The sequence below is a fragment of the Nelusetta ayraudi genome, unplaced genomic scaffold (assembly GCF_046127955.1).
Source record: "Nelusetta ayraudi isolate G7.1 ecotype Tasmania unplaced genomic scaffold, CSIRO-AGI_Nayr_v1 ptg000001l, whole genome shotgun sequence".
Lineage (NCBI taxonomy): Eukaryota > Metazoa > Chordata > Actinopteri > Tetraodontiformes > Monacanthidae > Nelusetta > Nelusetta ayraudi.
In genome coordinates, this window is record NW_027466051.1 from 1720727 (window position 1) to 1738312 (window position 17586).

The window sequence follows — 17586 nt, forward strand, 5'->3', positions numbered from 1 at the left end:
CTCGTTACACCTGATCGCCCTGACGACTAAATAAGCACAATTAGCCATCGCCCGTCTTCTTCCTCCTCCACCTGCTCCCCCCCCCCCACCCCCACCCCCGTCCTCCCACTGTTGCTCCTCCGCCTCCTCCTCCTCCGCCTCCTCTCCTCGCTAATTCCATTTTTCCCGTCATCGCTCCAGGAGTTGGTCCCGTGCTAAAAAGCGGCAGCCCCTCATCAAGCACATTAATTGCCGCTGCTGAAAAGCGGGAGGGGACCAAAGCGGGGAGGTCAAAGGTCAAAGCGAGGCAGCCGCGGCGGCGGCGGCATCACAGGCATTTTGCGGGGATCAAACTCATTTCCACAGCAGGCGAGGAGGCGCAGGAGTCGTCTTCCTCTTGTTGCCTTTGTAGCTTTTTTTGTTGTGTCTAATTGCGAGGTGACAGAAGCTCAAAGGGAAGATCGCTGGGTTTGTTTGTTCTCAGTAATTGAGGCCAAAAGCAGCTTAAAAACACATTGCTGCACTGAGATCATTAAAATAACACGGCGGTGGAGAGACGAGCAACAAACAGCACAGTCTTCCTCCTCCTCCTCCTCCTCATCTCCCTCCTGCTCCTTCTCCTCCCCCTCCGCCCCCTCCTCCACCCCCTCCTCCTCCCCCCTTCTCCGCTGCTTCCTCCTCCTCTTTTTCTTTAATTTGACACCTTGAGCTTGGGGTAACTAGGTGGGGAGCGAGGAGCCGCAGAGGAATTCATTAGGCGCCACTCCCCCCTTACCACCCCCCTAGCCTTTCCCCTCCCTCAACACACCCCCACCACCGCCGCCGCCGCCGCTGCTGCTGCAAGGTCTCGGCTCGCAGCGTTAATGACGTCGGAGGATAGGAGAGGGAAGGAGACAGCGCCGCAGACACACAAGATGAAATAAACATGAGGACTGTCAGTTCTGACGGCGCCAGGCCGGCGGAGGGGACACAGTCGTTTGGGCCGGAGGTCTCCGCCTTCGCAGCAGACGGCCGCCAACCAAAAAAAACAATATGAGAGCGAGCGGCAGCAGCAGTAGCAGCAGCAGCAGCAGCAGCAGCAGCATCATCCGCGGCAGGGACGCAAAGAAAAACACACAAACAAGCTGGTGTGTGTGTGTGTGTGTGTGTGTGTGTGCGTGCGTGTGCAAGTGCATGTGTGTTTTTGGCGACATTGATCTATTTTTCTTTCTTTTTTCTAAGCTTCAGTCCTCACATCATTTAAAATATCCACCACTCGGCTCTGCTTCAGCGTTCAGATGCACAGCTGCAATTAAATTATTAATGTCGCAGCAGCAGCAGCAGCAGCAGCAGCAGCAGAAGCCGCAGCAGCAGCAGCAGCAGCAGCAGCAGCAGCCTCCCGCTGCCTTCACCCTGCAGCCTTAATGCAGCTGCTGAGAGACATTAAATGTGCAGCGTGTACAGCATTGTCTGGTTTGGGCGCAGATCAATCTGGACAGTGGCGGAAGTGAAGCGCTGGCGGGAAAAAAAGTTTCGGAGTGAAGGAAAACAGGTCAGAGGAACGAGGAAGAGGAACTTCCAGCTTCGAACACGGCAGCAGAGACTTCCAACATTTTTATCTCTGCGCAGTAGTTTTTGTGGCTTGGATGTGGCGAGAATTGTCGTGGGTGAGCTTTGATGTCGTAGTGAGAGGGTGGGGGGAAGGAGGAGGGGCTTAACTGAAGAGTGTCCAGTGCCAATCAGCAGGAGAGGAAAGCCATCAGGGTCTTTGCTGTTGTCCAGATTCCTGTGTCCTGTCACAGTGAAAGCCTGGCTGCAGCGTCTTTCCCCTCAGTAGATGCTGATTGGTCCGTTACCGCTCTGACATCCATCACTTGTCATTTTCAGGAAAAGGTGCCAAACTTTTATAACCCTTAAGGCATTTTTTATGATGCATTAATAAATGTCTTAAATGTTATTTAAGACATAATCATATTTGACATTTTGATGGGAAAATAACTTCTCATTTACAATCATTATGTGCAGGAATGTTCCCTCATTCCAACGTTTTTCTACTTTGCATCCAAACGTCATTCCGAACTGTTTGGCAAGCAAGTTTTTGCTGCTTTCTTCTCACGTCTGTAACTTCTGTAAGTAGCCCAATGAAAACTTGCCTTAGTGGACAATGTGAATGTGTGTGTGTGTGTGTGCGCATGTGTGTTTGTGTGCGCGTCTGCTGTGTGTGTGGCGGTGGTGTCATTCCGCTGCCTTCATCTCCTAAAAAAAAAATTCCCAATTCCCGCCTGCGTCCTCGGGAGGCTGAAGCCTCGCAGAGCGAAAAACAAAAAGCAAAAAAAAAAACACAAAGCGTCAGATTCCTCCACTGCCGCCGCATTTGTACAATTAGAGAAAGAGTTGTCAGCTGGACGCGGCGACGCTCCGCACTAAGACACAACAATGGCCACAAAGGAACGTGGAAGCGTGAAGATGCTCCGGACCCCCCGCGGCTCCTCACAGCCGCACAAAGAGGCTGTCAGTCAGCGTGTCAATCAGGACGGACGGACGGACGGATGGACAGCCTGGAACGTTGTGGAGGCTCCATTTCTGACCCCCGCCGGAGCGGCGACCCTTCTTTCCCATGATTCCCTGCAGCAGCAGCAGCCGAGCAACAACAACAGCAACAACCGCAGGGGTCGTAGCGGCGGCCTGGAGGTCACTGACACCTGCCTCACCCCTGGACCGGGAGGCCCGGCAGGCTGGGGAGTGCGGAGGGGGGGGGGGGGTCTGGGAGGGACACAACACAACACAACACAACACAACACAACACAACACAAACAGCCACAGCTGGCAGCTGAGGAGCCTCGGCCGCCGGCCACCGACTCCCCCAACAAAGCTAATCACCGCTGCTGCTTCTGAGACAAAAGCAGAGAGGGGGCTGTGGTGAGGGGAGGTGGTGTGTGTTGGCGGGGGGGGGGGGGGGGGTTGGGGGGGGGGACAAAAACAAAAAAAAACAAAGAAAAAAACAAAACAGAAATCAGACGTGTCTTCAGAAACGGCTCCTCGCTGAACATCTTCATTATGTGGAAGCTTGTGTCTCTCAGCGTCCCCCCCCCCCACCCACAAAAACACACACACACACACACACACGCACACGCCCGCTGCCGAGCAGACGCCTCCTAATTGTTTTCAGGTTTGCGTCGGAGAAGAGCTGATAGGATGAAATAAAAAAGAGGAGAAAGTCCAAACGCACAAGCGGCTCTGATCTCACTCACAGTCAGCTGACAAATTGGCCACTTTGCCTTTTTAATTACTCACAGCGCCATGGCGGCTACCTGCGCCACACATCATCATTAGCCGGAGGGAGGAGGGGGGAGGACGGGGGGGGGGGGGGGGGTGCTGGATGGTGGCCGATAAGAGAGGAGGTTACACCTCATCAACTAATTTCACCCCATTGATTATTTCTTAAGCAGCAACAAAGCCGTCAGAATGTTTCCACACTCAAACTGTCACGTCGAGCGACTTCAAACTCTGACTGAGGACGTTCAGGAAAGTTTGGATGGACTTGAGTGTCCTGATACTGTATCACCATATCACAAAGTTAACACAATTTTCTCTATGTGTGGTTTTGGAAAACCTAACCAGAATTTACAAAAAGTAACGATAATGCACAATCGAATGTTTAAATGATTTATCTGCATTATTCTCAGCTCATTAGGCAAACAGCATCTGGTGCTGCAAAAGGTTCAAACCCAAATATATATGTATATATATATATATATATACATATATATATATATATATATATATATATATATATATATATATACATATGTATATATATATATATATATACATATATGTATATATATATATATATACATATATATATATATATATATATATATACATATATATATATATATATATATATATATATATATATACATATGTATATATATATATATATATATGTATATATATATATATATATATATATATATACATATATATACATATATATATACATATCAAAACAAACACAATAATCCACACTTAACAATATAAAAAAAACCTGCAAACATTTTGATAAATTAACAATCAAGATTTTGGTCATACGTCAGATGGAAAATATTATTAAACAAAAGACATTCATCCATCTTCTATACCCGCTTATTCCTATTCGGGGTCACAGGGGTCTGCTGGAGCCTATCCCAGCAGGGTGACACCCTGGACAAGTCACCAGTTCATAGCAGGGCCACATAGAGACAAACAACCATTCACACTCACATGCACACCTACGGACAATTCAGAATGTTCAATTGACCTCACATGCGTGTTTTTGGAGTGTGGGAGGAAGCCGGAGAACCCGGAGAGAACCCACGCAGACACAGGGAGAACATGCAAACTCCACACAGAAAGGTCCCAGGCCCGGGTAAACAAAAGACAAATTAACCTAAATAAAGATTCTTCAAAAACCAAATTTCAAATCAAATCAAAATTTAACGTCCGTCTAAGCTTTCATGCTGATTAGTTATCAAACGATGCCGTGGATGTTTAGACTTTCCCAGTTTAACATTCAACAGAAAGCGACTTTGCCGTGTAGCGCTGTGAGTGTCCGTCCAGCCGGCCGGCCGGGCCAGCCTCAATTACAGAGGCGACGGTCGGCGAGCGTCCCTGCGGCCTCCACGGGACAAAAGGAGGAATTTAATTAAAGCGGGACGTCGGCCGAGCGCTCGACACCAACGCATGTGTGATGCCAGGAGTCATTGTTGCAGCCGCCAGCTGACAACTGATGTCGCCTCTCAGGAGTCGGCCGGCCCGCCTATGATTGGCAGCTCCATCTTCAGCAGAAAGGCGGGGTGTGTGGGGGGGGGGGTTAGCGTCCCACAGAATGAGAAGAGGTTTCCGCCCACTGAGCCTGGGGGGGCTGGAGCGGGGGCGCTGCTGGATGGGCGAGATTAAAAAATGTTTAAAAGGCCGACGTGAGGAAGATGGACGACCCCGACGACCTTTTATCGCTCTGACGGTTCACCACTGCCATCACCGCCGCCATAGTTCAACCAGCCATAGTTCCAGCGCCCAAATCATTTTCATCATTCTTAATTCATCTTAAAGCAAAAGCACTTTAGTTGGTTTGTTCACATCAAAAATCCCATTTTGTGGATTTCATTCAGAGTCCGAAACCCGAGAAAGAGGACAATCATTGGGATTTCATCTAAAACATCCAATCAGGGGGGAGGAAAAAACAAACAAACAAAAAAGGGCCGGCCTGAAGTCACACAAATAAAAGCACCGCCGCCGCCGCCGCCATCGGTGCGGCTGACACAGTTAAACATAAAGAGAAACGCAGCCACGTGAAATTCTCCACAAGCTGTTAATATTTAATGAGGAGCCGTTCTGACGCTGTCACTGGTGCACCTCATTTGTAGGCATGTGAGGGGAGGGAAGGAGGGAGGAGGGTGGAGGAAGGGGGGGTGGGGGGTAGAGGAAGAAGGAGAGGAGACGAAGGTGGAAATAAATGTCTCCAAACAGACTCCAGCGTTTGGAGTGGGAGTTGGTGTGGGGGTGGGGGGTGGGGGGGGGGGGGGGGGGCGGAGTCAGCACAGTACAAAGAACATTTGAAATGGCCCATTTAGCAGCGGCGAGCTGCACTCCCCGCCGTCGCCGCCGCCACCATTTGCATACTTCATATGAGATGAAGATGGATGGCGAGAGTCGACGTCGCCGGCGGCAGCGCTTCATCAAGGTCACGCCATCCTCCAAAACTCCTCAAAAGCTCTTTATCCGCCCGCTGTTGTTCGGAATATTAACTCATCAGCGAGCCAGCTGGCTCTTTACAATCACAAATCATAGTTACTTTGGATTCGTCACTTAATCTCCCAATTACTCTTTCCTCCGACGAGCCATTTAATCGCTGGGGCTGTTACGTGTCAGAAGGCAGCGGCGGCCAAACAAGTTGTTGTTGTTGTCGTCCTGTCCAAGTCACATGTCCACGTGCTAACACTTGTTTTTTTCCTCGTGGCTAAAACTAGGGTTGTAGTCAAGACCGCACTGACCGACGCCAAGGCATTATCAAGACGAGAGGGCCTCGAGATCGAGATGAAACCAAGATTGTATATATCGAGGAAAAAACACAACAAAACAGAACAAATGACTAGAATCTTTTTTCAATTCCAGTTTGCTTCTACATCAATGGAACATCAACATTTCTTTTCAGCAAGGTGTGCTGTCATGATTTTCCTGAACATTTAGCTGCTTTGCTAGCTATTCTGACCATCTTTTACGAAAACAACTTTTCTTCACCAAATCAAAAATTAAAAATCATGCCATGCCAAGCATGAACAAAATGCGTTAAAACCTTTAATATCTGAGCTCAACACAAAGAAACACTCGTCTCACTCATGGTACTTGTGAAAGACCTCAGCAACTTTTCTGTTATTATCTGTCATTGCAGCGTTGGCTAAGTCGGCCCAGTCCAAGAGACAAGGCCAGAGTAAAAATGCCCCCGAGTCAACACCGAGACCCTTAAAAAGTGGTCTGGAGACCAAGACCAATCTGGAGAATTACAACTAGCTTAGCAAAGCTAAGCTAACAAGCTAAAACCGATTTTAAGGGAAGAGCAGCAATGAAGACAACTTCCTGTAAAAAACAAAACAAACAAAAAAACAGTTTGAGATTCAATTATCATTATTCATTAATCATTATTGTTGGAGTGTCTTGGACAAATCAAACTAGTTTTTTAATTTGATTTTCATTTGATTTGAAGCTGCAACTGAAGCGAGCAGCGCCACACTACCGGGTGGAGGTGGTGGATGGAGCAGAATCTGAAGCTTCCTGTGATTTTCTCCTGCCGCTATCGCAACCTGCTACAGTTGCTTTGGTTACCATCGCTTTAATTGCATTTAATTTCTCATGACACTGTTTGATCTAATTACGCGACATTAGTGTCACATGTGAAGAGTGATGTCACTTTTAAAGCAACTTTCACTTTCATCAGAGAGCAAAAGAGCTTCTCTTGTGTGTCAGTGACTGAAAGTCTGAGACCCAAAAATAACTCAAAGTGTAGCCTTGATCAGTTTGAGGCCTTTTTTTAATTGACCTGCCTGGATGCTGGGGTGACCCCCGGCACCGACCAACTGTGTGACTGACTCACTGCCCCTCTCTCTTCTCCCACTTCCCTATTACGGAGGTTGAGGCTGAACTTCCATTTCAAGCCCTCGTGGCTCCCACCTTAAACTCCGGACTGCCGCCCATAAAAATGTCACGGTGGTGGCCGGGCGCGGCGAGGGGGTCGGGGGTGGTGGGGTGGGGGGTTTGGGAGGTTGTGGAGGGAGTGGTGGGGTGGGGGGTGGGGGTCCCAGGTCCGCCTCTAACGAGAAGCAGCGCCTGAAGAGTCTAAAATGGCGAGCGGTCACGGCTCAGAGGTCGCTGCCGCTGCGATGTGATGTGATGCGCACTTCCTGCCGTCATCCTGTAGGGGGAGGCGGCGAGGGGGCCAAGTGCACATCCTGCGAGTCCCCTCCAACCCCCCCCACCTGCACATCCCAGTGTGGCATGGCACAGCAGGGAGAGAGAGAGAGAGAGAGAGAGAGAGAGAGAGAGAGCGTTTGCCAAACAGGAAGTGGCGGGTGGCGGTCAGGATGGCGAGGAGCTATTTGTGGAGGAGGATGTGTGGCGGCGACGACAAGCCGTCAGCGTCCAGCGGTGGGACAAAACCTCCTCACGACATCAAAGGGTAGGCGGTCAGACCCCCCCTGGCCCACCCTGGTCCCACCCCCGACCCCTGGTCCCGCCCCCTGACCACTTGGCCGCAGCCAGTTACCCAACATGCCGCTGCTGTCGGAGCTGGGACGGCGTCCAAAAAAGCTCTGCACACACATGTCTTCATCCAGGGAGGGAAGGAGGGGGGGGGGGGGCTCGCTAGGCTGCTGCTGCTGCTGCTTCTGCACAACAGTTTATTCTGGGACGCTGCAGGTTGGCACCTGACACACAAAGCTGACAAAGCGCAACTTGTCACTTCAATGAGGCCAGTCGTCGCTACGATGGCGCTGCTGGCCGCCGCCGCCGCCACAGAGAGATGGACGACAACGTGACGCTGCAATCCTGGCAGCGGCGGTGGCGGCGGTGGTGGAGGTGGTGGCGGTGGCGGCGGTGGTGACGGCGGCGGTGGCAGCGGTGGGAGGCATCAGCCGCTGCAGAGCTCACAGGAGGAAGAAAGAAAAACAAAGAGGGGAAAAAGATGCACGCGGCCTCCGAATGTGGGACTGGGATTAGCGAACGTGACTGAGATGTGGAGCTATGGAGTTCCTCTGGCTGCAGCGCAGTGCATGCTGGGAAACCGTCCAGCGAGCACAAGATGACATGCAAGTTGGGGGCGGGGGGGGGGGAGACAGGACGCAAGAAACTCGCGTTTGTTTTCTTCATGAAAACGAAGAAGGAAACATGAGATACAGTCGACTCTGTTAAATAGTGCTGCGGTGTCGGATGATTTTAGTTTTAACTTAACAACATTTTTACCTGAAGACCAAATACATTCCCCTGCTGCAGCCCTGATGGAAACTGAGACACTCAGGATGCAGCCGAGCTCCAGTTTTTCAGCGGCGGACGACAGAAACACAACCCTCCACAGAGTGAAGTGCTGTACAAACACCTCACACACACACACACACACACACACACACACACACACACACACGCGTGCGCGCACACGCACACACACAGCCGCCAGGAGCGAACGCATATCCTGTTTCGCAGAACGCAGTGAAGGACTGAGGGCAGATAACATTACTGCCTGCTTGAAACACACACACACACACACACACACACACACACACACACACACACGCCCGCACGCACGCCGGCGCTACAAAGTGACAGAGCAACTGCTCGGCTGCGTTAAATATCAGATGCAAATGAAAAGAGAAAAATCTATCATGACTCTAATGTGGCCTGATGGCAGGGGGCGCCGTCTCCCGTGAGGAGGGTGAGGACGGTGAGGAAGGGGAGGGTGATGTATGGTGGAGGTGGATGGGAGGTGAAAAGCGTAGCGAGGCGGAGGGACCCGGAGGGGGTTGTTTGGGGGTTGGGGGGGGGGGGGCAGTGAGACCGCTCGCCGTCCTGCCAGAGTCCCGGCAGCTCAGGGGGGCAAAAGTGGAATAAATGTTGATTAGTGTTGATTTTGTCCGACGAGCCGCTCAGCAGCTGACGGCGGGGCCGAGCCGCGGCGAGAGGGAACCATTCATCTTGCTCTGGTTTAAGGGGCGTATATTAATTTGTGTCATTTCCACTACGTGGAGCGAGGCCTCGCTCTCTCTCTCTCTCTCTCTCTCTCTCTCTCTCTCTCTCTCTCCCTCTTTCTCTCGCAGTACCGCTGTAGCTGCAGCCTGGAGGGGGCGTCGGTGAGCCGCAGCAGCAGCTTTGGGGGGAAAGTGGAGGAAATGAGATTCCAAACACTACATTGTGGAAAATGAACTCCTGGGGGGGGGGGGGGGGGGGGCTGGGAGGTCTGGGGGGGTCTGGCAGCGGCAGCCACGTTGAAATGTGCCGCTGCTGCAATGTTCAATTTAACGCACTGAACAAATGTGCAGACTTGATTAAATTGGCTACACGTTAAGGAGGCGGGCGGCTGTGTGCGACCCGGGGGGCAGAGGGGGGTGGGGGGTGTCCCAGGTCCGCAACAGCGTGAGCAGCAGGTGGCGCTCCGGAGTCAGCGTTTTCACGCAGCGAGGAAAGAAGTCGGAGCTGAATCTGATCTTTTTGTTTCTTTTTCTATTTTCCCCCTCCACATAAAACTGATTTCTTGTGGGACCTTTAGTTGACAAAAAACGACTCAGGAGAAGCAGGACGTATATCAGTTAGACAAGTGCAGCGCCAGCAAGAGGGAGAGGACGAGCAGGAAAGTGGATCAGTTGCTCAACATTGGATGTCGACATTAATTACCAAATGGCAGCACAGTTAGATTCCTGTAATTAAGCCCCTTAATATGATTAACACGTATCAATTAGCCGCCTGACAATTTGCATAATGTGTAATGAAACCGGCGCGCCTCTACGGTCGGGGCGGCGTTGGCGCACTTTCCACGTGGCGAACCACCGTCTCGAAGCAAAAATACAACAAAAATACAAAAAAGACGGAACGTTAACACACAAACTAGAGTTCGGACGGCGGCTCCTCCAAAAAACTGACAGACACACACGCGCGCGTGCACACACACACACACACACACAAGACGTCTGCTATCGCAGCCAAAGTCTCGCCGAAGAGAAGCTATGTTGCTTTTATTTAATACCAGAAACACAAAACTCTTGGCCTGAAGATCAATCAAAGGATGCGATAAAAAACACAAAGTTTTTTGTGTGAGAGCTGAGAAGTTCGATCTGGAGGCACTTTGTCAGTTTCTGCTGCTGCTGTAGAATGAACCTTTGTTAACAATCAAAGACGCCGATTCCCGAGAGCGCTGCCGGTGTTTGTGGTGGTCGCTCTATAAATTATGAGTCCAATCATCAATTTTCAGATTCTTTGAAAAAAAAAATTTTTTTACTCTTTTTCTTCTTCTGCTTTTTCAGTAGTCGTGGTGATTGGCTAATTAACCAGCTAACTGGGCGCAACGTGGCGCTTTTAAACAAAACAAACACAAAGAAAAACACCGCCTGCCTGCCAAGGTGGGTCCAGGTGCATGCTGGGAGAAAGGCCGCCCGTATTTGTAGCCCTTTCACGTATTTTGGAGTCGGTTGACGGGACCAGCGAGACACGTGTTGATGCCGCGGAGCTTCCGACGCTAACTCTAACTCGCTGCCTCTTCTCTATCAAGTGTACAACGTCCACAGTCAACAGCAGCCTGAACTGAAGGTCCCAGTCTGAGGATTCTCACAGTGGGAACGACATTCAGCCTTCACTCGCTGCAGCTCCTTCTGTTTATCTGGCGACAGCTAAATGGCTGGGGAAAAAAGTTCCTTTTCTTTTCCAGACGCGAGTCGCTAAATTGTTCCAGTGCTCGCGTGCCGTTTGATCCCGGCGCCCGACGTCCCACCTGTTTGCACGGCGGTGGCTGATCTGAGACTCGCCGCTCTGAAAAAGCCCGTCAGTTGCGGCGGGGGGAGAGTCCGGGGGGTTCGGGGGGAGTGCTGGCCGCCGTGAAACACCCCATTTTCACCCTTCAAGTAATAACATTACATCACCCTGGCCAGTCAATTTTTTTTTTATATATATAAATGGAGGATCCCCCCCAGGGCTGGAACTCAACACTACACAAACAACACGGGCCGCGAGGAGGTTGGGGGTGGGGGGTGGGGGGCTCCTGGGGGGGCCGCTGGAGGGGAGCGGGGGGGGTTAGGAGAGCAAGTTGGAGCGAAGCCGCTCCTCGGTCGAGGAGTGGTTTTGTTTGACACGGCCGGAGATTTATGACGTTGGCAGAGTGTTTACAGAGGTCAGGGCGGCTCATTTTCCAAATCAGCTTGTCAGGCGTTTGTGCTTATCGAGAGAGAAGCTTTCCATCCATCAGAGACAAAGAAACCCGGCGGGCGGCTGCCGACGGAGAGAAAGCACCTTCAACACCTCCGAGTCTCTCCGACGGCAGTGTGCGTGCGTGCGTGTGTGTGTGTGTGTGTGTGTGTGTGCGTGTGTGTGTGTGTGTGTGTGTGTGTGGAACTGGATCTAGCCATCGGTGGTGGTGGTGGTGGAGGACGAAAGTGGTTTTCCTGGAGTCAAAGTGTTTTTGGAAAGTCTTGGTGAGAGCCCGAAACCGAGCAGAGCCGAGCCGAGACACTCTCGTCTTTTTTTTTTTTTTTTACCTTTGCTCCACATTCCCGACTCATCGCCGTTAATTCGCCCTCGATATTATTTTTTTTTTCATGCTCGGCCTCTTCCTTGGAATGCACGGCGTTCCGCGGCGCTCGTAGAATTATGCGCGAGCTGCGTCGGAGGACGACGGCTCCTAATTTGAAGTTTAAAACCGACCCCTCTCCCCGAGAAAAAAAAAAACAAAACACAAATGAAACAGCGAGAGGATGTCTGTCAAAAAGTGTGTGTGTGTGTGTGTGTGTGTGAGAGAGAGCGAGAGAGCGAGCAAGAGGGAAGATAGAAAAAAGAAACGGGGCCGAGGCTTTAAATAACGAGTTCCTTCCTGGTTGCCGAGCCATTGTGCTTGTTTATACTGCACAATATTCCTGTTGGCCGTCCCTCACTGGGTCGCAGTAAAAATACACAGAGCAGGTCACAAGTTCAGGCCGACGCTGGATCAACACTGGCATTGTGTCCTGCAGGTGCTGCTGTCAGACGGAGAAAAGGAAAGGCACACACACACACACACACACACACACACACACACGAGCAAACAAGCGCCGGCTCAGTGGCTTCACGCAGACGTCGGCAACGACAAAGTTTAGCGTAAAAATCCACAAACTGCAGCAGGAAAACTGTTATTCACCGCTTAGAATATTGCGATTCCAGCAAATCTCGGAAAACTGTAATGGGAAGATGTAGCAAAAAACTGGAATAAGGAAAAAGACAGGAAAGCGCTTTAATAAATATTACCACTTGTCAGAGCGACACGCAGCGAAAGTTGTGATTAACGGTGAAAAACGCGCTAACAAAAACAAAGCAGAGTGAAGTCGTCCGTCCGTCAGCAGTCAGTTGTGTTAGTTTGTGTTTCTGATTGTGTGACTCAACTTGAAGTTTTGCGACTTTTTTCCTCGGAGGGAGAGTGACTTGTTTTAATCACTTCAGAGAAAACTAGCAAAAATGTTTTCTTTAGAAAACTACATTTTTCCCAGACGTGTTGGAAACAAACTAAACATGCTAAACATTTTATGATCATGGTTGGTCTCTTTTGTATTTCAAACTGCTAAAAAAGACAAAAGGGACAGAGGGACAGACCTGGAGCCAAAAAAAAGATGCGACTCGGGAAAAAGAAAGTATCACACAACACAATGTTGCGTGAAAATCAACAAATGTGTGGAGTTGTTGACTCTGATGAGGAGGAAACGTTTGAGGCGCATAGTTTTGACTGTGGACGTTATGATGAAGGCTGCTTCCTGTTCCAATTTTAAAACTAATAATAATAAGACAATTTAAAAATGTGGAGAGAAAAAAATTGTGAGAAAGCAAACCGCTCTGATAGAGTTGAAGCTGCCAAAAACAACAACAACAACAACAACAACAACAACAACAACAACAACAACAACAACAATATTTCTCCTGAGTCTCGGTGAGCTGCACCTCATATTTCCAGCCGAGCCGGGAGAAGAATGGACGTCCGGCCAGGAAGAGGCTCCGACTGACTCTGTGCTCTGAGCAGAGCCGAACTTTGGATGAACTCGCCGGGGAGTGAAACACTACACATAACTGTGTCACTCCCCAGCACCGAGCAAGACGACACACACACACCTACACACACACACACACACACACACACACACACGGGCCAGCAGGCCTCCAGCAGCACCAGTGTTGCTCCTCCTGCACCGCCTCCTCCTCCTGCACCATCTCCTTCTCTCTCTGGTCCGGTCCAGATTAACGGCCCAGCAGCAACCCAACTCTTTTTTTTCTTCTTTTTTTTTTTTAAATCAAAAACACACAAAACTTTTGGTCTCCACTATGGGCACGTCCGCGCTGAAATCATCAGCAAAACCCCTCCCCCCCAAAAAAAAACCTCCAACAAAGTGGCTCCTCAGACTCTGGAGCTTCTTGACCTTTTCAGCCTTGCTTTTCTTTTTCCCTTTTCTGTCTTTTTATTGAAATTCTCCGAGCACCAGCTGAACACCTCCTACTGCTCCTCCTCCTCCTCCAGCTGGGTGCAGCCACCTGGACTGTCCCGCCGTCCCGTCACTCCACTAAAGTCTGCCGCCTTGAGCGCGGCGGCCGTGGCAATTTTCAAAACCGTCACATGCGGAGAATGATGTGGAAACATGACTTACGCCTCCCGCGTCGGGTTTATTTTTCCTACCCCCCCCCCCCAACCCCACCCCCACCCCATATAGCAATTATTCTCCCGCCTCGCTCCCTCGCAGCCCGCTTTAATAGAGAGACGCGGCGGCGAATAGAAAGAGACGTATTCAGCAGGCTTGACAGTTAACTCGCGAGGGGGAGACGTCAAACGTTGCTCGTGACAATTTTGCTCAATACTCCCCCTATTATTCCGCCGCGGCGTCGAGGAAAAAGGCACTAATAAAAAGCCTCATTCATATTTTGACACGATAATTGATAAGAACTGATGAAGGTAATTGTCCACAGATCCTATTGTGAGGAGGAGGAAGACGAGGGAGAAGAAGACGAGAAGAGGAAGGAAGGAGGAGGAGGAGGAGGAGGTGTAGGAAGAAGAGGAGGAGGAGGAGAGGAGCTCCGAGATGAGTCACGCGTCTGACATGTCAGTGAGATTCATTCTGCGAAACAATGTTGTGATGGAAACACAACATCAGGTTGTGACTAAAAGCAGCGTGAGCAGCAAACGATCTGCTGGTGAGAGAATGGCCCCCGCCGAGCCCCGGGGGCCCCGGCTGGGTGTGAGGAGGACACCGCGGAGGTACCGCACGCGCACGCGCGCACACACACACACACACACAGACACACACTGGGCGGGAGGGGGGGGCGTTCAGGTGTGGGGGGGGGGGGGACGTACCTGTCTTCTCTTTGATTTCACACAGGACGTTGAACAGCGCCGGCTTCATCCTGTGGCAGTTGAGCGCGTGCTTCCTGCAGGGCAGACGCGGCACCGTTAGCAAAACATTGCTCACATTTATCTCCGCCTGTTAACGCTCTTGATTTCATTGTTATTAAAATAAACACTCTAGAGGGAGAGAGAGAGAGAGAGAGAGAGAGAGAGAGAGAGAGAGAGAGAGACTGCGGCTATTTTCATATGTAATTACAGCAGCTGCACACATCCAGCAGCTCTTGCATAAATACACACACTGCCGTTTTATTGACCTTTGTGCGATGAAATTACTGTACTAGGCACATGCACTATTAAAATGCTAAATTAATTAAATAAAGTGTATAATTATCAACATTTGTATTGTTGCTATTTGATTTATGAAACAAAGCTAGATGGGAAACTTAAAAATAATGAAGCAAAAGTAAAACTAAACATTAAAAAAAAACGTTGTTCTTTTGTCTTCAGAAATCTTTAAAACAAATAAAAACAACAAAATATATAATATGCAGCTTGGAAAATCAGCAGAACATTTTTTCTTTTAAAAAGTTGCCCGAAAATGAATACAATTTTAATGGCAGTAAACGTCTGGAACACTTACTCTTTTAAATTATTTTTTAAAAATATATTTTTAAAGCTGCTAAATTATTATGAGCGCGAAATGTATCTAATACCATCACTAAATATATTTTTGTGTGATTCTTTTCTTTTTCTTTTTTTTGTAATTATTTTCCTAATTTCTTCCCCCCGGTTACTCCCTACCCACCCTCCCTCCCCGGTCCTCGCCCCCGCGGGCAGCCCGGCTCTCCGCCCTGGCTCTCTACCTGGCTTGTGCTTCGTCCAGACTCTGGTCCGTGATGGTCATGATCTGCTGTAAAATGTCTCCAATGTCCTGCTTCCTGCCGTCCCCGTCGGTCGCTCCGGTGCCTTCCTGCATGTGCTGCGGCAGGCCGGGGTGCCCTGCCATGCCCACCGTGTGAGAGTGCATCAACCTCGGCTGCTCGTCCATCTCTGCGTCCCTCCCCGTGGAGCTCCCTTAGCTTATTCTCTCAGAAGGAGAATAGTAATTAAAAAATAAAAAATAAAAAAAAATCCTGCAAATATTTAAAAATAAAAATAAAAAATAAAAAATGCAGGTAGAAGAAGAAGAGGGGGAGAAAATAAAAATCCCTTTGCTTGTTTTATTTTTCGCGCCAAGCTCCCGATGATTATTTTCTCTCCACGCCGGCCGGGGCTCGTGTTAATATTGTGGCGGCGCACGGAGCGCCCGTCCTCCGCCGTCGGTTGGTCGGTCGTTCGGTTGCCCGGGTCCGTGTCCCCAGCTGGCCGGGGCTGGATGTCAGATGCGAGCCGAAGCGCCGCCGCCTCCTCCGGAGCAGGGCGTGCGTGTGTGCGTGCGTAACGACGGCGGCAGCAGCGATGGGAGATGATCGGCGAACCAGCGCCAAGTGGCCGTGGCGCAGTGATCCGGAACAACTTCCTGCCGCCGCCGATCTCACCAGAGAGGCAGAGGAGAAGGAGGAGGAGGAGGAGGAGGAGGAGGAGGAAGGAGAGGAAGACGTGTGGTGGCTGTGATAAAATGCCAAGTGTGGAGTTATCCCTCTCACACTCTTACTCCATTCTCCCGCTCGGTGTCGTGTGAGTGCGGTGTGCGGTGCGGTGCGGTGCGGTGCCGTGTGCGGTGTGCGGTGCGGTGCAGCCTGGCCGGGCGGCAGCAGCAGCAGCAGCGGCGGGAGCTGGAAGCAGGCTGGAGCTCCGCCCACGCGGCACGATGTGGGGAATAGAAGACCGTTTAGCCCCACCTTGAGGTTCCACTCGTGAAACGTCGATCATTGGTCTGTAAAGGTGGTGGTGGTGGGATGAAGAGTATGCGTGTGTGTGTGTGTGTGTGTGTGTGTGTGTGTGTGTGTGTGTGATGAATAGAGCCTGAACTCCAAATAAATAACAGCGGCTGACACATGAGGTCTGCTTTCGTCCAACGACCAGTCCACCCCCCCTCCTCCCTCCATCTCTGACCTGTGCATGAGCACCCCCCCCCCCCCCCCACTCCCCACCTCCTCCACTCCGCGATCCCCCCCTCCTCCAACCTCCACCTCCAGCAGCTCCACAAGAGACCATTTCATTTCCATGCCGTGCCAAGACGCCAGGCGCACTAATCAAAACTGCTGGACGGCCATTTCATTTAATATAATTACCGGACAGGTAATGTGATTGGAGATTTATTGATTGAGTGGGCGGGGAGGGCAGGGCAGGAGGCTGTGGCTGTGGGTGTGGGTGTGGGTGGTTCTGAAGAAAGAAAAAAGAGAAGAAAAAAGAGAATCCATCACACCTTCTGGGAAGCACTTTGATGGGGGCTCACGCTCCAGTGTTTCTGCAGCGTCGACTTTTGTTCGTTCATTTCCAGGTACGCTGCCCGGGCGGCTCCTCTCCCGCTCCGGCAGGGTCCTCCTAATGTAAGGCGGTGACCCGTGCTGCTCAGCCAAGCGGCAAGGCCCGGGCCGAGCCGAGCCGAGTGAGTGTGTGTGTGTGTGTGTGGCCAGGCTGAAAAGTGCCCTTCAGGCCCCGACACTGCCTGGCTGCTGCTGCTGCTGCCGCCGCTGCTGCTGCTGAGGAGCTGAGGAGCCACTCAGAAGAGGAGGAGGAGGAAGTGGAGGTGGAGGTGGAGAGGAGGAGGTGCACGAGGCTGAGGTAGGAACAAATCATCCACCTGGATGTAAAACACAATTTCCCAAACAGAAAATGCAGCGTTACAAAATAAAAGAGAGAAAGGGATTCTGGATTCAGAGCGGAGTCAATGTGAGCCGGAGATCTGACTTTGATTCTTCTCAGCAGATTAAAGCTGCTGAAGCGAGGCACTTCTGTGAACTGAGCCTCGGCTTCCCAACCTGCCTTACACACCAAAGCTCTTCATTCTGTGTGGAGACCTTTTTTTTCCTTCTTCTCCAGGAATTTAAAATAAGCCGTTATTTATTTTTGCCACCTATGAATCCACGGCTACTGGTGTT

At 50.6% G+C, this 17586-nt stretch overlaps 1 protein-coding gene and 1 long non-coding RNA gene across 5 annotated transcripts in view; one reads left to right on the forward strand and one right to left on the reverse strand.

The window, feature by feature from the left end:
- The window catches only part of LOC142885381 (pre-B-cell leukemia transcription factor 1-like), a 52528-nt gene extending 36938 nt beyond the window's left edge, over positions 1 to 15590 (reverse strand). For all 4 annotated transcript variants that reach the window (XM_076022083.1, XM_076021901.1, XM_076021995.1 and 1 more), the window contains exons 1-2: positions 15406 to 15590; positions 14552 to 14625 (exon numbers count right to left, since the gene is read on the reverse strand). In XM_076022083.1, coding sequence (XP_075878198.1) covers positions 14552 to 14625; positions 15406 to 15590 — 259 coding nt within the window. The remainder of the gene's footprint in view (positions 1 to 14551; positions 14626 to 15405) is intronic.
- LOC142885637 (uncharacterized) lies at positions 14267 to 15674 on the forward strand. Its single transcript, XR_012926313.1, has 2 exons — positions 14267 to 14455; positions 15380 to 15674. It is a non-coding gene; the product is annotated as an uncharacterized LOC142885637 (long non-coding RNA).
- The last annotated feature ends 1912 nt before the right edge of the window (positions 15675 to 17586 follow it).